Consider the following 21130-nt stretch of genomic DNA (forward strand, 5'->3'; position numbering starts at 1 on the left):
CAATAACAATCAGTTATAACTCTTATTCTCTACATTGCTTAAATTTTCATAACTAATGGTGCTGGTGTGGAGGAGAAACAATGACAGTGAGGAACAGAGGGGCAGAGAAGTGAGAGACAGACACATAGGAAAAAAACTCTATCATTACAGCTTTGTGGCCCTGTGTCACCTGAACATGTTTTATTTACTGTCCCACAGAAGCAGAGTTGGCGCTAGAAGTGTTTGCTCCGCATTCTGGGTCAGTCTGGGCCAAGAGCCTGAAACACACAGCCAGAGGCTACAGTCCTGCAGGACACACTGAGCCACACATGCACACAGTGATGAAGCAAACTTTGAGCTTCTGTGTCGACTTTTATTCACTATTAAATCTAACCTTTGGAAATAATAATCAACATATTCTTCCTTTTACGCATTAAAGGTTGAATTTATACATTTATAAAATGCCAGTAAAAAGTCCCCCCTTTACAGTTAGGCTTTAATTACAAGAAAAGACTTTCATTTCAGAGTGGAAAATTGATTTCTATTAAACATTGTCAATTAGCATAAAATGAAAAAGTAAAACAAGTGTTTGCGTAAGCATTTGCCTCCTTCAAATCAGTATTTGGTAGACAGCATTGAGGCTGTGTGGATAGGTTTTTAGGATTTCACCCTCTATCTTTACAAGCCTCTCACACCCTGCTGCTGTGAAGCATCCCCACATCATGATGCTGCCACCACCATGCTTCACGGTGAGGAGTGTGCTTGTGATGATGCACAGTGTTTAGTGTCACAGTGACTAGCCTGATGGTTAAATAGCTCAGTTTTGGTCTCATTAAACCAAAGAAGTTTCTTCCAGTTGACTTCAGAGACTCCCACGTCTTTGTTTTTGGTGGCCATCCCCAGACTTACTTTTCACTAAACTTTTTCACAGAGTTGGTTGGACTTCTGTTTTGTCTTCATGATGTAGTTATATCCAGGAGTACTGATTCACCTGTGACTGGACCTTCGGGATACAGGTGTCTTTACAGCACAATCAATCAGACACATTCACTCCACTTAGGTCATATACATTTTAAGAACTATGTGATCTTTATCACCAACTGGCTGCACCTGTGTTGAATTAGGCGAATCAGAAATTCAATCACTTATTATACCTTTTTAGTTAATTGGCATTATTTTGTAGAAATCTATTTTAACTTTAACATGAAACAGTATGTTTTTGTAAATACTTCCTCAAAAAGCCACATTATATTGATTATGCAAAAAAGCAAAAAAAATGGTAAAACTTCCAAGCAGTGTGAATACTGTTTATAAACACTAAAATGCACCCACGCTCAGTACAGATGACTCAAGTGTTCTGCTGCTACAGTCTCATTTGCTCTAGTATGAACAGTATCATAGCCTTATAACTAACAGCTCTGACCTCTCCACTGGTGCTACTGTTAAACTAGTTAGCACTTAGCACCATCTCTTAATTACCACTTTTTTGCCAAATTTGCCTCTGATCACTTCAGAACAACCCCTGAAGAGAAATCAAACCAATTTCTACTGAGCGGAATGAAAATTAAGTGACATCTGTGGTCCCCAGAATGACTCACTGGAGGACAAAAAAATACTAGATCCCGCTCTCCAATCACTTAATATGACTGCATGTGTGCACACAAATGAGCAATTATCATTTATGTTTAATGGGTATCAAATAAATGAATGTTGAAAATGAAAACTGCACAAAAGTACAAGTCACTCATTTGTGTGAATGTGTTAGTCTCTCCTGACATTTGCCAGACTCTGCAGAAATAAAACTTTAACTTGATTCTTGACTCCAGCACAAACACATGTACACACACATTCACACACATGGCGGCCGAATTAATCAGCCCAAAGTAAGGTGAGATACAGTGATGGTGTTTAAAAAATGTCAGGCTGACAGTCAGTGATGGACGGCAGGACTGGTGTTTCAGAGATGGAAGAAAAGGGTGGAGGAAGGCAATGAAACATTGACTGCCTCTGCAGCTCAGTCCTCCAGTTAATGCTCATGCTGAATAGTACCTCCAGCAACAAGCTGTGTCCTTGTACCACTATAACTTTTTAATGAGTCCGACTGCTCCCAACAGAGCTCATCGGACCAACCTTGGGCCGACTGCCTCTCCAGCATTTTCCATGACATTTTAGAAATGTTTTCGTAAAGGGCAGTTAAGTTTGTATACCAGCATGATGTTAATTGAACCCATCTCCATAACTGAGGCTGAATAGTTTCTTGATGAATTATTGAAAGTTTATTACAACGGCATTATATTGGTGTTAAAAATCACAGACAATAAGCCCAAAATATGCAGCAACTCGCACTAAAAACTAGTGAAAGTCATTGGTTTTCTTGAGGTCACATCAAAAAATCATATCAAATCATGATGTCCTTGGTTCAATTACAGCTGAGGCCCTTCATCCATTCATTCTCATGGTCTGTTCAAAACATCCACAACATTAAAACTTATCATGAAATGAACAACACTGATCATCCAAAGTTCTGCTGAGATGCCTCAAGTCCTGACTTTAATATCGATATTACTTTGACTCAAGCATTGTTGCAGTTTTGTCTCCCAAAAATACATTCCTATAAAGCTAAACTACACTCTCAATTATGTTTTGAAAGAGCGTATTTTCTGCCAGACTAAATTTATTTGTGACATATCTGTTAATTCCACTGCTTTAATGTTGCTCTTTTTCAGCCGAACAATCTTATAGTAGACTGATTTATCACCTTACAAACCCTGAAAATGGAGAAAATGCTTCAAAAATGCTGCAAAATGGTTGTATTTAAAAAAAACTGTGGCATCCAAACCTAACCAAGTAGTTTTTTTGCATAACTTTAACGAGGCTTCTAACAAGTAGCTATCACTGTGAAAGTGTCAACTACAGCATGATATTCCCCTAAAACCCAACAAAATGACGAGTGAAAACAAATTGAAAGTCTTTCTTACTATATCCCAGTCTCACCTGAGAAAATATGTTTCTTTCAAAGTACAAATAAGAATGAAGTTTAGGATTTTTTTGGGAGACAGAGCTGCTCCCTGTTGGTGCAGCAGCAGGACAATTTGCTCTGGAACCGCTCGAGGAACATGCCCAAGAGCTCAGGGTGTTGATTTTGCATCTAAACTTGGAACATACTCGATCCATTGAGGTTCCATCCCACAAGATCCGAGGTGTCCACTGCCGAAATCCAGACACTACAGGACACCTCCAGAGGTCTTGTATCCACAACCCGACAGTTCAGAGCTGTTTTGCCGGCACAAAAGGGATCTATACGATATTTGTCAGGTGCTTCTGATGTTGCGGCTGCAGTGAATCAGACATTTTGCAATGCTACTCAAATTCCCAAGTGTATACTTCATCCACTATACCAGTAGAGATAACTACAAAATCACCAACAGTGGTGTACAGAAGCTGCACAATAAATCCATCAACTTAGACCATCATGCATTGTGGTCTGTCTTTCTGTAGTGAGACAGAGAAGAAGAAACGTTGCTCATTAACGCAATTTTCTTTAAGCTGTTGAGACAGTCTGGTGAACATAACACTCCTCAGACATCTCAACTGAGCAGCATCAGGATTTCAAAATTAATATCATTAGTAATAAAAACTGCCCAGTGGAACCATATGTTAGACTTTGGTTTTTCAATCTAAACTGCAAATATGTTAGCAATACGTTGTTTAGGAGCTTTCTTATGAAATGTTTGCACACATGACTCTGTAGCTTTAGAAGTAAGTCGTTATTTTCATGTATTTGGCTTCGTTGCATGGTTTATTTTAAAGATTTTTCTATAATAGCACAGTTACAGCTGCAATCCACATCACGCTTGTGTAGGTAAATACAGTGCAGCCAAAGTATGTTTATAATAACATTAAATGTGCAGATTTGTGAGTTTTATTCACTGCTGAGGAGAGATATGTCAATTACAGTTGTTTAGAAAATAGCTTACTGATTTGTGCAAAGATAAAAATGAAGTCTACATTGCCATAGGTCTAATGTCCGTTATGTTTCTATGCCAAATCAATTTCCTTTGCACTTTGTAGTTTTGTCACTTTGTTATTTTTTTATCGAAACGCTGCCTTTCCCACCTTAGCCAAGAGTAAAAACTTTTTATGGATACTTAGTTTTTAGCGGTGCAAATTAAAAATGCACATAAAATAAAAGAGGTGCATGGCAATCCCCATTGCCATGTCTTTAAAGTAAATATTGTTCATAATTCATAAATGTGTATTCTCGCAATAATTTCCACACTAGTAATTACAGACATGAAAATCAGACAGTACCAACTGAATAAAGATCAGTGTAATACCCCCAATAATATTCCTATTAGTTTTACAGAACAAACTCAGCCTCTCAAAACAGTCACTTTAATTATGACGGATGTTGTTTTCATGATTAACTTGGTGCCGTGTTTAAATGGAGGATTAGTAGAAAGAGGAGCAGAAGTGAAAGTAAACTGCCATGTTGAAGAAATCACACCAGCTGCAGATGCCTTTTGTTTTTTATCAACAATTCAGGAATCAATAGCAGCAGATGCAGTTAAATCCACGAACAAGCAGCATGTCGCTCCGTCCCCCAAACTACTGATCAGCTTTTATCCATTTTCTGTGACTCCTTTGCTTTGCTCTCTTACTCAGTGATTGATTTTTCCAGCCTGAGCTCTCCTCGCCTCCCTGTGGTTCTCCTCCTCTGTTTGGATCTCCTCATCTCCTCTCCTGCTGCTCTGGCTTTCATGCGTCTCTCCTCTTTCTCTGACAGACAGAAACTCTTTCTCTGCCTCTGCCACCCGGGAACATGAACCTCGGCCTGCTGTCGAGCCACTAGTTGCCCAAGAATATCTGCAGGTGAGCGCTGGAAGGAGCTCTGCCCAATAGTAAAGGCAGATTTTCAACCTTCTCTTTCTGTTTCCATAATGGCATTTTACTGGAATCAGTAATCTGTATCCAACATGTGTCTGAAAACATGGACTTCCTCTGAACTATGCAGAAAATAGACAGTAAATAAGGGTGCATGTGACACACAAACAAACCTGATCTCCATCTATAACGGCTACTTTACTAGGAATCTAAAACTCCACCAACACATTGAAAATTGCACTTAGAGAGCACAAACATCTCAGAGGACGATCAATCCACCAGATTTAAAGATTACAAAAAAAACTAGCTGATGACAGATGATAAGGATGAATATTAGGGATTTTGTCTGTTTATGTTACATTCAAACAAAAAACAAAAAACCCCGACACAATTATAAATAGCAGAGATGAGAATAACATAATCAAAAAAAGAAAACAGTAATTTTTCTATTGTATTTCACACTACATACAATAATGTTTTTAAACAGTTTTTAACTGTTTTGCTTTGAATAATTTACTTTTATTTTTACAAAATTTCCCTGTTTTGTATAATATTGTAATGAATTTACATGTCCAAAAAACAGGCAAAAACACTGTCCGAATCAAAAAATAAAATTTTTACAAATCAGCAAAATTATTGTTAGTTTAAAGACATTTGCAATCAATTGAAAAAAATAATATGGTTAAAATATCAAATACATTTGAAAAATATTTTTCCTTGTTTCATTAAATTATGGATAACTGGAAAAATCACAGAAAAAAGTATGATTTTAAATGTTAACTGTAAAAAAAAAGATCAAAACTGTAAATATTGTCCACATGAAAATTATGCATATTTTACAGATAGTAATTAGACATTTTTGCAATATGTGTGCATGCAAACGTTTTGAAACTGCATTTAAATCTGCTAAAATAATAATTGCTCTTCAGATATTTGCCGTTATTTGAAAGAAAATTTCTGTTTATTATGGATTTAAAATTATACATAATTTTTAATCTGTTGTTTTACAAATTTCTCTGTTTTATTGAAGTAAGATAATATCTAATAATTTTAAAAATGCACACATCAAAAAATGTTTTTTGCTAGTTTTTTTTTTTTTTTTACAAAATGGTAAATCCTTTGTTTACACCATGTTACTGTAAGATCACACAATTTGTTATTGCATTTAAATCAGAAAAATATTGTTAGTGTACAGATATTTTCTGTTGAAAAATTTCTAAATATTTTGAACTATTTCACAGATTTTCTTTGTTTTGTGAAATTTTAGAATATCTCATAAAATCACTGAAAAAATGCATTAAATTACATGTTGACTTGAAAAAAACAGACCAAAACTGTAAGTAATGTCCAAATCAAACTTTGTATTTTTTATTTTTTTAAAAAAAGTAATTCATTCACAAAGTGTAACTGTAACATTACACTGTTTCACTGCATTTAAATCTGCTAGAAACAGTTATTTCACAGATATTTGCTCTTATTTTCACTTTTTGTATTGAAACATTCTTTCAAGATTTTTTCTGGCACTGATGCTGCCAGATTATTACCGTTTTCTTCATGGGATATGTTTTGACAGTGTATATCCAATGAATGTTCAGCGACATACGTGCACCAATGATAGTCCTGCTATAATGTAAATGCAGGGATCGCCTGCCTGAAGCACATTCTCCAGCTGCTCAGGTACAGTGCTCTGGTGAAATGTGCTGCCTGTTGAGTTAGAGGGTAAAGCTGGGTTAAGGCCTGCAGGAACCGGCTGCAGCCCTGCAGACTCAGCACAAAGCCCCATTGCCTGTCTCCGTCTCTTTGTAGAGAGGCTGATCAAAGACCTGAGCGCGCTCAGAGGATTCACAACGTCAGGCAGCTTCTCAGCGGATGAACATGGACATCCCATTATGTTTCCCAGTGGGGTATCGGGGATGTGAGAGTGCACACATCCTCTGGTCCCTGAGTGTGATCAAATCTGTGAGCTCACACATGAATCTGCACTTCGGTCCTGATGGTTTAATTCTGTGCACGTTGGGAAAAACTCAGGTTTGGAGGGCGAGAGCGCAAGATGAGTGAGTTTTGGAAAGCATCTGAGTATACTAAGGGTCTGCAGCTTTGATCGGTAATGAGGAAGGTAGGGTCAAACTCAGCAGCTCTGCCTGTTATTACAGATGAGAATCAAAGGATCAAAGGCTTTTTCTCTGCTCATCCTTCCTTCTCTCTTACTGCCTCTGCAGATCTGCTTAACCTCAGGCATCCTTGGCTCACCTCTGCCCCATCCACACCCCTCTGAAACTGCAGAGAACCTGTCAAAGGCTCTTAAACTCTTAAACTTCCCCCTCTGCTGGAGTAGGATGAATTTGTTTACTGTCACTGAACCAGAGCAAGTTTAAGCCTCTAAAGATGAACCCCAACCAGCTGCTGAACTGCAACCAGCCCTGTCGCCCCAAAATCAGATTTACAATCATGAACTAAAGTTCCCATACCTCCAGGGATGCCCGAGCAACTCGCCACTCAGACACAAGGCAGGGACTGATCATTCCCAGCTGGGTCGCCAGGGTGAGGGTGTATAAAGATTAAAGGCCTGAAACACCCTATGGCCCCAGTTCTTCACTGATGGCGTGTCCGAGTAGCACCAGAAGGTGTATCCAAACACTGTAAAGATCATGTACATCCTGGCAGTCCTGAGGCTCCAATGACTTCTACAACTCTTAATTTTCTATGATGGAAAGACTGAAACACAAGTGTCTTTGCCACAAAAAAACAATCATGCATTTCGGTTCTTTCATAGATGTTTTTAAAAGTTCTTCTGGAAATATGATAAAATCTGCCAGGTCAAAACTATACATAGAGTCCTGCTAATATTTCGTAAAATGTCCTTTGGCCACTTTTACCTTAAGCAGGCCTTTTAGTAGCCGTCCACAAGCTTCTGGGTGTATCTTTGACCTCTCCTTTTGACAGAATTGGTGCCGTTCAACTAAAGTTAAACTATATATACAACTAAACTGCATTCTCAATTATGTTTTGGGGAAATGGACTTTCTGTCAAACATGTTTCTAATCAGCAGATATTTGCCATGTAGTCTATTCTATTAATGTTGCTGCTTTTCAGCCACTGAGTCATATATTAGATCAGGCAGGATTCGTCACTGGTAATGAAGATAATGGAGGAAAAGCTTCAAAAACATTGTCAAAAGGTTGGATTCTCACCAAAACTGTGCTGTTTTCTGAAACTTAACCAGGTATTTTGGTGCCTAAACTTAATCATGCTTCTAAACAAGTAGTTATTGTTGTGAGAGAGGGATTTTTTACGGAAATACTATTATTGTGGTTGGCTAAGCTTAACTTAATCAAACAACGAGTGCTAAGAAAGTTAATCAAGAAGATAGTTGTTTGCATGCAACACGTGCGAGCAGTAACTGTCAGGATGTTGAAGGGCATCACCCAGTGGAATAGCTGTAGTTTCTAAAGCTGTACAAAGGAGCACCAGGTCAGGAGTGCCAGGAGTAAAGTCGTTGTTTACTTCAACATTCATGTGGTTAAGGACTGGGAATCTCAAAGAATCAGGCTGGCATGACAAAGTTCTAAACACAGGCAGTACCAATTAAATAAAAATCAATGTATTACCCTCCAAAAAATCTTCCGATTACTTTTACAGCGCAAACCCAGCCTTTGAGCCCAGTACAGTCAGTCTAATTATGACGGATTTTGTTTCCATGATTTACTTTGCGCTGCGTTTAAATGGACGAATCTTATAACAGCAGAAAGAGGAGCAGCAGTGAAACCAAACTGTCACGTTGAAGAAATCACACAAGCTGCAGATGATTTTAATCAACAATTCAGGAATCAACAGCAGCAGACGCAGTTAAATCCAAGAACAAGCAGCACATCACTCCGCCCCTCAAACTACTGATCAGCTTTTATCCTCTTTCCATGACTCTCTGCTCTGGTATAGAGTTCTACTGTAACGTTGCAATGCGTCTGAGGGAGAACATTTGGCACTGATAACCTGAACTGTGGCAACGACAGCAGACTGACGTTCACAGTGTGGCATTTATGTGAGTTTTTTGGCCATGACAGCGGTTATCACTCCCTAGCCACCCTATTCACCAGATTTGGCTCCCTGTGACTTCTTCCTCTTTCCCTAAATCAAAATCAAGTTGAAGTTTCGCCAATTTGTCACAGTTTAGGAGTTTAATCACAGAGAGTGCTTGCCATGTTTGAATAACAGGACTTTTAGGGAGTGTTGCAGGAGCACTGGGAGCAGAGTATCACCGCACAAACGCTTCAACCAGGATGACATATTTAAATCAGGTGCAGTTTTGGATTTTTATAGACACCGTCTCCTAAATTCTTGATCAACAGTAACACGTCACAGTCTTCGCTTTCAGGTACAAAATATACTTCCTACAAAGGTATTTCTTAGAACACCAGCTTATCTATGGTTGATCTTAAACCTGCCTGCTGAGGTAACATAATAAAAATCAGGACCTGCTATGCTACGTTGACGCCAAGCTTCTGTCACAGCTTCTATCTTGTTTTGTTCCTACTGTGCTGCAGCTAATAAGGCAGTGAGAGAAATAATCATCTGGCAAATCATGAAACTATTACACTTTTCCAAAGACACATCTGTCTTCTGTTTGTCCTCTTCTACAATAAATTTGCTGAGTTTAAGCAGCAAATTAGATGAGAATGATTAGGCTTTCTACCAACAAGCCCAGCTTTACTTTAGGATTTGGGGAATTCCTTGATGAGTCACTCACTGTGGCTTTTAAGCCTATTTTAAGCATATGGAGTTTATTGGTGTGAATGTGCACGCTGAAGTGCAAGAACCCACACTTGTATGACGACTGTTTTGTCACCTACCTCAGTTGTCTTTTTGGAGTCATGTATCTGCAGCTGGAAAGTGTTTGCGAAGGTATTCTCTGGAGCGACAGTCGGCCTGTGGAGGAAGAGATTCAACATTTAACAAGTTGTCACACTTTTTTTTTCCAGTTCAGGTGTGATTAGAGGTTAGCAGGAACACATTTTTCCACAGTTAGAAATGAAAACAAATTTAGACGGCACAAACTGAATTCTTGTGAGACTCTGATAAACAACATAAACCCCAGTTTCTGGCAATGTCTTCAACTAAACGTTATTTCAATTTTCAGACATTCAGAAGCAACTTTTAGGTTATGCAAAATATCATTAATTAAGTCATTTTCTGATTATATTTCCCACTCTCAAGTTCACTATGACATTAATTCAAAGGTTGGGGCTGCTCCATGCACAGATCAAACTAAAGCAACAGAAGCTGCATCATATGCAAATTATTATTGACAGGCAACAAAAGTACGGTGACATTAATTACATTTTTTGAGCTCAAATCCTCCACACTAAAAAAAAAAAGAATCCTTTTGAACAACAGTGAAAACCTAGCACCAAAGGGGCCACAAAAGACATGTTAAAAAAATGTTGTAAAACTGTAATGTTCAAAAATTGTAAAATAATTAAAATAGTGGCAAACATTAAAATATTGATATTTTAGCAGATTTAAATACAGTGAAACAATTTTTATTGTCACACATTGTGAAAGAACAATTGACTTTTTGTAAAAATACAGATTTTTGATCTTGAAATTATGTACAGCTTTATGTATTCGTTTTTCCAATATGAACAATCTACTTTTTTCTGTGATTTCACTAAATATTATTTGCAAATCAACAAAAAAAGCTTAGAAAGTAAATAAAATCTTCAAAAACATATACAATCTTTAATATAAATTTTTTTTCCTTTCTGTAAAGCAACTTTTTTCTAATTTAAATACAGTAAAATGCTGTTTGTTTGCAATCAGATGTTGTAAAACTACAAATTACAAATAACACATTTACATGTAATATAACAACATTTTTTTCAGTGATTTTACAAGTTATTTGTAGTTTTAAAAAACAATTTGCAAGCTTTATTATTTTCTGTATCGGTAATTTCATTTTGTATTTAATGACAATAAATAATGTGTAATTTTGTGGTGGAAGTTGTAAAAGAATGATTTACTATTTACAAAAATACAGATTTTAATGTGGATGCTATTTATAGCTTTGGCATTTTTTTGTCTTTTATGGTTAATGCATAAATTAATATTTTTCTGTGACTTTAGTAGTTATCTGCAATTTGAAAAAAAGGAAATCTGTAAAATGCTCTGAAACTTACTTAAAATCCTTTTTTTTTTTACAGTCTAGATTTGTTGTTACTTAGCTGTCTTGATGTGGGTATAGGAAATGTGTTCTCACTTTATTGTGTTTTCCCTTTAGATTTGTGTGTCTTGTAGATCTACAGATAAATCAATCCAATTAAATCCCAGACTCGAGGAAGGAGACACTATTAATTGTCTTAATAGCAAAAACCAGAAAAAAACGAGGCCCAGCTTAATTATTTTTTGTTGCCGTCTTCTTCTTCCCGGCAGCATCAAACAGAAGCTGCACCCACCAGCTTTTGATCAATGCTTTGATTCCATGAAGCTGTTTGACTTCATTAAGTCATATTGATGTGAAAGACTCGTGCCTATGTGTGTATATATACCAATTAAAAATGAAGCTGCTGTGTCAGAAAAACCAAATAAAAAATGAACACACAGTGAAGCTAACATCACGTTCCTGCAGGTGCAACATGTCTGCTATGTCTGCTTTCAACTATAATGTTTTCCAAAAAATGAAAAACAAAATAAGTTACTCAGCTCTTCACTGCCTGGAAATGTTGAAACGTGCTGCCTGATTCTTGCAGCTCTCTGCTGGCTGTGGAGTCTAACGTAGTGCATGAAGCTGCACTGCTTTTCTGCCTGGTGGGTAGAAACAATTATTTACATACCATACATGCTTATTTACATTGAGTAATAAAGGAAATATCTGGCTATTTTTTGTCCTTTGCTATTAAAAAAAACATATGAATTACATAAAAAAAAAAAAAACCAACAATCTGAAGTGCAAACAAACAGGCGGATATATAACCCTGAAGCCATGCTGGCCAATATGAAGCCTGAAAAAAGCTAATACCAGCTTCAGAAGGGAACCGACAATAGAAGGAAAGGATTCATACGTGTTTCTCAATATAATGTAACTGTACATTTATGTGTAAACATCAAAAAAAGTTGTGCAATTATACAAGATATGTCATTTAATAAACACAACTATGTAAAGAACAATCTATTTTTGTACTTGTATTCCTATTTTCCCGTATTTTAAAATTACTTGAAAAAAACCTGTAAAATGAAAATTTTAAAAGCTAATAAATTACAGTTTCTTTTTATAGTGTGGCATGATAAACCAACAACATATTTACAAGCCTGTGTTGTAATTAGGCGGAGTAGACCTAAAAATACTCATCGAACAAGGAAAATAGATTTCCCACTTCAGTTTGGAGGATCATTGCCCTTCTTTTGCTGTTAACTGTCACTTATTGTGTCTAAATTGAGAAAAAAAAATAAAACTTCATTCATTAAATCAATTGAAATATTTGTGAAATTATGATAAATCTTGTGAATGTATTTTAAGGTTAATAAAATAAAATAAAATCATTAATAAAATGACACAACCAGTATTTTTTTCTGCTAATTGTCATAGAAAGTATTTCCGAAATTATTATAAATCTTGCAAATGTATTTTTTGGTAAAATACAAATCAATTTATACTTAAAAGAATGATTTTATGGTCATTCTTTTATGTTTTTTGTTATTATTTCACATTAGACAGATAAATTCACTGTTTGTTTTTGTAATTTAATTAATATCTTCCTGTATTTCAAAAATACTGGGAAAAAAATCTTTAAAATTAAAAAGAAAAATTACATTAAATTTTTTTTCCTAGCGTGATAAAACCAGCCACTTATTTACAAGCCTGTGGTTGGCGTGTAATTAAGCAGAGTGGACCTTAAAAAACCTCATAGAAAATAAAAAAGAAAGTAAGTTTTCCCACTCAGTGAGGATTAACTGGCTGAATGTATCTGAAAAAAAGAAACTGGATGCGAAATAGTATAAATTGAGGGGAATCGGTTCCCTCTGCCCACAGCTCCTGGCAAGGTGAGGATGCAGAGGTGAACAGATGTGCACGGTTGGCTCTCTGCACGAGCTTTTGGTACATTCAGGCCACACACACTTATATATGAGCAGAGCGATGGCTTTGGTCCAGTGCCCTGAAGCAGCTCTTTATCCTGCAGCCTCCCGAAGGCTCTAAAGCCCTACAGCGATGCCCGTCTGCTTTATACCTTCTTCTGCTCCATATCCAGCTTCTCTTTTCCTAATCAGGTTTATAATTCTCCTTCTCCCTGGATTTCACCCTCCCTCACTTCCCTTTTTATCACTCTAATCAAACTTTTCCCTCCTTCCCTGCTCTATTCAAGCCCCACGGCTACTCTTGCGTCTCCATCCAGCGTCTCTCCATGGAGGTCCACAGTCCAGTGGCTTCAGCAGCAGAATGTCAGACAGCCATATATTAACATTTAGACAGCCTCGGGGCTCGAAAGGGAGCTCCGGTTTAAATCAGTCACATCCTTTTGGCACATTCGGAAAAGTTTCACAAGCCGACTGGTCTCAACCAGCGCCAGTGGAGCTCTGGTGTCAATCTTCACGGATGTTTTACTCTGTCAATCTTGACTGTTTTACGGCCGTGCAGGCTTCGCTTCCTCTCAGCTTCTCCTGTAAGACTTGTCTGTTCCCTTCAAATTCTACTAAACACACTGTTGTGTTGCAACGAGTGTCTGTCCTTGAGATGCAGCCGCTTCACTGAGGAACGAATGGGGAACGTTGTGTGTTTTATTGTCACCAATGCATCTGATCATTAACAGTACTGATGAATCGGTTAGTTTTTCTACAAATACTCAGAAAACTGTGAAAAACATCTTCCCAAAGCCCAAGACGACGTTTAAAAGTTGCCATTTTGCCCGACCACCAGTCCAAAACCCAAAGATGTTCAATTTGCACAGTTTATAAAAAAAATAAATAGAAGAGCACTAAATCCAACATCTGAGAGCCTGAGGCAATGTCAGCCTGTCAAACAGTCCACTCCACACTGAAATACCTCCATAAATAGTGGATGAATCACCATGGAATCTGATCCCCAGAAGATACATCACAATGACTGTGTTGATCTCATGACCGTCACAGTTTCTGTTTGTTCAGTACTTTGGTTTATGATCTGCAAAACTAATGATGTTCCCATCAGCCTCAGCTAGTTAGTGCTAATTACCAGCTCATCAACAAGCTACACTAAGATTGTAAACAGCTGGAAAACAGTTACACCTGCTAAATACCAGAATGTGACCTCTCAGCAGACTAACACTCCTTCATTATCATTGATCCTGTCAGTGCATTTACAAAATCAGACAGTTTTAAAGTACAGTAAGAAACGTGCGGATATAAAACTGTAGTAGAAAATCAAGTGTTTGTATGAAAACAGTGATGTAGCTGATTATTTAGTCTATTTGGTGTATTAAGGACTATAACACAGTAGAGTGACTGATGTTGCACATTCCTGAACATATGTGAAAATGTAAAGATTTAAAGAAGTGAAAAACTTTCGAATCATGCTTCCTGTTGGCCTAAATGCAAAAAAGTCTCTCCATTCTATTCAGGAACATTTAAAATATTGTGTAATATATTTTTCTTATGTTTCGCATTAAAAAATATGAAGACGAGGACGATATGAATTCAAAACATTTTACCATTTTGTACTCAAAAGATTCCTCCACAGTGGAGACAGTAAAGAACCCCAGAAGTTTCCTCGTGGCTCTTCTCCCACTAAGAGTGTACAATTCTAGGTACTTGTACTTTGCATTTAATGCTACTTTACACTTCCATTTCTATAATTTTAGATGGAAATATTGTACTTTCTACTCCACTACATTCCTCTGGGAGCTTTTTAAAGATATATATTTAGCATAATACAAAATATAACAGACTACTAAACATAACAAAAAATGGGAGATTAAACCACATCACTATTAACTTGGCACAAGTCTGAACTACATATAGTCACATTTACAGATAGACATGCACAAGCAACGTACTTCCAGGAGTCTTTCCTCTGAGTTTATTAAAAACCTGAAGCATCAGACAGCAGCTGAATCCATGTGAACATCTCCAAAAAGGGAAAGTTTCTGCACTTCCGAACATGAAACAACATCGTTAACTTCATGAATTACTCATAAATTTTGCCCGAAATGAAGACAGGATCAACCAGGCTCGAAGAGCAAATCACCTTTTGTAAGTTGCAGGTAAATCATTTGTTACGTAGCAGAGTTAGATTTTTATCTTTGGTCTCTCAATGCATTATAATGCATTATGTCACATGCTGTACTGTACAATCTCACATGTATGACAAAAACTGGATTCATATGTCTGAATGATAGAATGTCATCAATTCTTTTACACATCGATGAAGCAGCGGTGTTAAATATATTCCAATTCTGAAAATGGGCTGATGAGTTGTTATCTACTCCACCAAAAACTTTCCCCCTGAAGTTCTCACTTTGTTTTCATTTCTATAAATGTTTCTACATCTCACTAAAGATCACAGTAGAGAGAAAGTAAAAGCTGAAAATAGATCAGAACTTTCTACCTCCCATTAATCATGTTTGGATCCCTCAGATTTATCTTCTGTCCCTGTTTATAAAACTGGACATAAAGTAGTTCAAAGCTGCAGCAGCTACAACAGTAACCTGCTGCTGATGCTTCACTATTATGAACAAAAAAACACTCAGAGAATGCCGTGCTCCGCCAAGGCTGCTCAGTCGTCATATGATTTCAGACGGATGAAATCTTTAAAAAAAATTCATGGTCCGCAGCGGTCGACTGTTAGTCAGATCGCAATCATGTGATCGTTAGCAGGCAGCTCACGTAGTTGTTACCATAGTTACAATGATTCTGTGTCGCCATCTCGCAATGATACAGAAATCTTTAACAAATCCATGGATCCAGACTATAAGCCGCATCACTGCCAAAATCTAATCACTTGGTCCTTGTGTCATTTCTGACCTTCTCTGAAAATTTCATCCCAATCCGTTTCTGAGTAATGTTGCTAACAGACAAACCAACGCCGATCGTCACATGACTATAAAATGATGGAACATGTATAAATATATCAGTCAGAGAAAACAAGTCTTTAATACTTAACTTTCATTCTGCTGCTGTGTATTTTTACTTAAGCTGGATTTCTATTGAACTTTTCCTGTGAAAGAATATTATATTGCTATACTGGTACTTCTAATGCAGGAACTGAATTATTTTTCCACTACTGAGTGAACACTGGTGAAACTGGAAAGAATAGATATTCAAGGGTAAGACGAGAATCAATAACAGACATAAAATCATCACAATGACCAGAAACACAACTAAATGGATGCAACCTCATGATGTGATATTAATGTTGCCTTTTCTTTAAAAATAAAGTGAGTTATTACAGTCTAGCTGATGTCCGGTGGATGCAGTAGAGCTTGGAGAGTTTTTTTCTTCAAATTTAAAACTGGCCTTTAACTAATATGTAAATGTGCTGCTTTCTTCAGCAGATTTTACACTTTGCTTAAAGACAGATTCTTGATCTCAACGGGACTAATGAAGATAAATAATGATTACAATAATTAAAGCAAAGTGCGGCTGCCTCAACACAAAACCCTGCAGATACAAGAAAACAAATAAAAACTAAGAAGAATCTATGAGAGCAAATGCAAGTTCTGGAAGTTTTCCCCACACATTTGTCTGCAGCCCAACTTTGTAAAAAGACAAAGAAAAGTGAGATGTATTATTATTATTCAGCACTGGGACGGCAGAGTAGAGCAGGGCGGAGCACACTGATGCTGCAAAGTCCCTGAAAGTACAAATTCTTGGTAGTTAGCGAGCCTCAGCAGCCTGCTTGTTTGTGTGCATACGGGCCACGTTTGTGTTACTGCAGAGGTGACAACAACCGAAAATACACTATTGCTGTAGGTGTGAATTATTCAGAGATGGAGCAGCGGGTGGTTTGGCTGGAAGGATGGATGGATGGATGGAAGCAGTACAGTGAAGAAGAACCAAGTTGAAGGACTCATCAGAAGCCACACAGGCTGGTGACACAACACAACACGCACATATACAGAAAAACATACATTTCATTGCGGCCTACAGGGAGATGTAACAAATTGTTGCATCTGCAGCACTAAAAACAACTGAATTGTTTGCTTCTCGTATACAAATATATCCTGTGCTTCAGAGAAAACATGCATCAGCAGTATCTCTCAGTTTCCACCGCACACCGCCTCCTCCTCCGCTATTCTTTTATTCTATGCATGCAGCCTCCCCACTGTCTATCACTCACATTGAAATTCCATCTGTTTTTGCAATCTGGGAGCGCAGCTGTAGAGCTTTTTACATTCTCCGTCTCACCGGTCGGCGCAGAAGAGAAAGTATGGAAACCCTACAGGAAGCCCTACAGGAAGATGACTTAGTAGGTTTTTAGTGGATGTAAACATCAAAATGTCCAGCTAACAGACTGGACAGTGGCTCTTTATGAAGGAGAACACATGGAGCCAGCAGTGCACAGGTACAGTAGTGGAGGGAAACATAATTAGCGACTTCCGCTCTGTGCAAAGCACTCAGACAGAGAGGAGAGGTCTGGAAATAGGTTGTTCCTGTACATCTCTGCCTGGTCCTCAGAGTCCCATTACACTGCATGCCTTCCCATCAGTGAGTGGAGGAGGAGGAGTTGTAATGGATGTTAACCCCTCCAGCTTATTTTTTAATTAACACCTGAAAAAAATATCCCCAAATTCAGTCGGCAGCAGCTTCATAGCTGTGAGGCCAAAAGAGACTCGATAGATGGAAATTTTGAAGTCTTTTCTGTATAAAACTCAAACAAAAACTGATAGACTGTTAAAAAAAAAACAAAAAAAACCTTTTTAAAATAGTTTTTCCACTGATTTTTTTTTTTTACAATTTACAGTTATGTTACAAACTTTCTCGGTTTTGTTAAACCACAGATAGCAACTAGTAAAATCATTTTTGAAAAGTATTATTTACTTAAAAAAAAAAAAAAAAAAAGCCAAAATTGTAAATAATGTCAACATCAAAAATGGGACATTACCATAAAATTCCATTATTTTTTCTACTATTTAATTATAGTATCTAGAATATGTATAATAAATATCTAATAATTTCACAAATAACAATTTAGGACAGTACACTATAAATTTACTGTATTTTTAGTGTGTATTTAAATCAGCAAAAAGGATTGTTATTTTACAGATATTTGCTGATGTTTGAAAGGAAAACTATGTATAATAAGGATTGAAAAATTGTAAAAAAAAATAAATCTACAAAATGTTTAACTGTTTTAACTGTTTTGTTAAAGCAACTTGTAAAATCAAATTTAACTGCATGCCAATTGGAAAAAAAAACAAGCAAAACAGGTCAAAACTGTAAATAAACGATCAACACCAAAAAGTCTGTATTTTTGTTCGTGCCAATTCTTTCTTTTGCATACACTATTTTACCATATTAAACTCAGCAAATAATAGAATTATTTTATGGATATTTGCCATTATTCGAAAGAAAAAAATGCTCAAAACGCTGTATTTTTGGCAATTTGATAATTATATTAAGTTTCAAATCAGTTTTAAAATATTTTTGTTATATTTAACATTATTATAAGAAATAATGAAGGAAATATTTATGTGCATTAAAAATTGAACAATGGTAAATAGTTCTTTAATTACTATTTGAGGGTTTTACTTGTTTCAGTAATAGTAATGTGCTCTTTTACCATGCATGACCATACACTGTCTTCATGTATTTAAATATATATCATGATCAGCATAAAAAATATATAATTTTACCAATATCTGCTGTTATTTCCACCATTTTACCTTTTTTGAGATACACACAAAAGTGTTTCACCGCATTTTAAACAGCTGATTTTAATTTTGAGTTAATTTATGGTCCTTGCTGCCAGATCACTGCTTAATTACAGTTTTTAAAATGTATTTATTTATTTCACAGAATCAGAAAACATGTAAATTAGACAATAAACGGCTGCCTTAACAATGATTCAGTGAGTCTGATGTTATTAAATCTGAACTCCAGTCTGGAGATAATGATCAGTGGATGAAGTGTGTTCCAAGACTGCACAAACACAACAAGTACACCAAGGCCACAAACAGCATCAGCAATGTGTCTGAAGTCATTCAGATTGTTGTATGGGTCTGGAAATTATTTTATCTGAAAGGCTTCTTCTGTTCACTGAAATGAAAAAGACTCTTGAATGAGTCATCACGTGTTTCAATTGAAAAAAATAAAATATTTTCAAACTGAATCTGATTCACTGTATGAAAAAGTGGTTACATCAACCTCTGGATGTACTGACCTGGTTTTACTGCTAAAAGGAAAAGTGTAGGATTCAGTCGCTGTTTCATGTCACTATGTTCAGCTGTTTTCAGTCCCATTTGGAGTCACTGTTTTCAGTCATTTTCAGTTGCTGTTTTATGTTGTTTTCAGTCATCATTTTGTGTCACTATTTGCTGTCACTGTTTTATGCCACTGTTTTCAGTCGTTTTCAGTCGCTGTTTCATGTCACTATGATCAGCTGTTTTCAGTCCCATTTGGAGTCACTGTTTTCAGTCATTTTCAGTTGCTGTTTTCATACACTGTTTCTCAGTCTCTGTTTAATGTCATCGTTTTCAGTCATATTCAGTCACTATCTTACGTCACAGTTTTCAGTCATATTTAGTCACAGTCTGATGTCACTACTTCCAGTTGCTTTCGGCTACTGTTTTATGTCGCCACTTTATGTTACTGTTTCCATTCATTTTTAACTACTGTTTTATATCACTGTAGCAGTGTGCTAGATCCAGTATTTGATCCATTATACCCTGCATTAAAATTTAATAGAGATTTGCTGATATCAAACCACATGTGACACAAGTTACCAGCTTTGATTGGCTAGCCACTGCACAAGCGTGGTACCTATTATAAATCATACTTCTAATCATACTACTGCTAATTGATGCACCGGACCTCCTGATAAGGATTTTTTTTTTTTAAACCTCTGAACCCACTGATGGATTAGAAAGGCGTGTCACCTTTAAAGTAAAATTTATCAAAATGACACCATTTATCACAGCCAGAAAAGAAGGGAAAGGAAAAAAGGCTCAAACTGCACAGGGTTCCGGGGGCTGATGGCTCATATATTTGTGCAAAGCTACTTGTGCAGGTAATTTACTTGATATGACGCTGGGAGCTTTAATCTCCCATCTATTACTACTATTCTTTTGTATTATTTTTTCGTTCCAGTTTCCATTGAGGAAACAGGCAGGCCAGATAATTCCATGTGAAGTGTTCTGACAAGAGAGCAGTATGTTTGTCTAGGAACATTAGCTTGAAGAAAATTAGGTTTAAGTTCTACTGCTGTCCATTAGGGCTTTTAACTGACTGCTGAAGGAAGGAAGGAAGGAAGGAGCAGGAGATGGGACTGTTTGTATATGTGTGGACTGGCAGTGTGTCTGATGTTCTATCATTCATGTTTCTGAGCTTCTAACCAGAGGGCTGCATGTTTCAAAGCTCAAAATGTAATAGGGAAAAGTGAAAAAGTTGTTTTCTTTTTCAAACATTATTTTATGACCCATTTCCCATCATTTCTCAAAGCATTCCTCCTTTAAAATAGTTTGATTTTAATTGAAAGAAGAAATAAATTTGAAGTTCCGAGATTGTTATTGTACCTTAACAAGTTGTATTTTAATGTCACTGTTTGTGGTTTTCAGTAGCAGTTTTAAGTCAGTTTAATTTGTGCTGCACTGCTGAACTCTCCCTCTTAATATGTTTTCAAACTGCAAACTTCTAAATAATCAAAGTGTGGAGACCATTGCTGTTTATTTTTTTCCCATTAGAATTTGATATACTTGTAGAGTTCACAAATTAGTCTATAAGTATAAAAGTATAAAATAGTCTGTAAAAATAAGAATAATAAAACAACTGAAATATTTGCCAGCTGGGCACCAACAAAGTACTGCAAAATATTAGAAACTATTTATTTAAATATAGAGAGAATTTTCCATAGTGCAGAGCTGCTCAGTATTTGACAGGTTAAGAAAAAAAATTAAAGTAAAATAATCACCTAAATAGATTTTCACATTGAAATTTGTGCTGTCTGTTTCTGCAACTGAAGGAAAGTTTGAAATCATTTCTGTGCAGCTTGTTTTATTTTGAGGCTTTCAATTAAATTTGCCAGTGGGAGGTTCCATATTATAACGCTGCACTAAGCTTTATGTCACCTCTGCTAATCAGAACAAAA

General features: G+C 36.6%; 1 protein-coding gene across 2 annotated transcripts in view; it reads right to left on the bottom strand.

Annotated features, from left to right (window-relative positions):
• The window catches only part of LOC111577946 (endonuclease V), an 81035-nt gene that overhangs the window by 34337 nt on the left and 25568 nt on the right, over window positions 1-21130 (bottom strand). The window contains exon 8 of one of the 2 annotated variants that reach the window (XM_023284478.3): window positions 9711-9786. In XM_023284478.3, the coding sequence (XP_023140246.2) occupies window positions 9730-9786 (57 nt within the window). In that variant the 3' untranslated portion in view covers window positions 9711-9729. Of the gene's footprint in view, window positions 1-9710; window positions 9787-11496; window positions 11662-21130 lie in introns of those variants that run through there. The other variant, XM_055009545.1, reaches the window with a different exon arrangement.

The sequence above is a fragment of the Amphiprion ocellaris genome, chromosome 4, assembly GCF_022539595.1.
Source record: "Amphiprion ocellaris isolate individual 3 ecotype Okinawa chromosome 4, ASM2253959v1, whole genome shotgun sequence".
In the NCBI taxonomy this organism is placed as follows: domain Eukaryota; kingdom Metazoa; phylum Chordata; class Actinopteri; family Pomacentridae; genus Amphiprion; species Amphiprion ocellaris.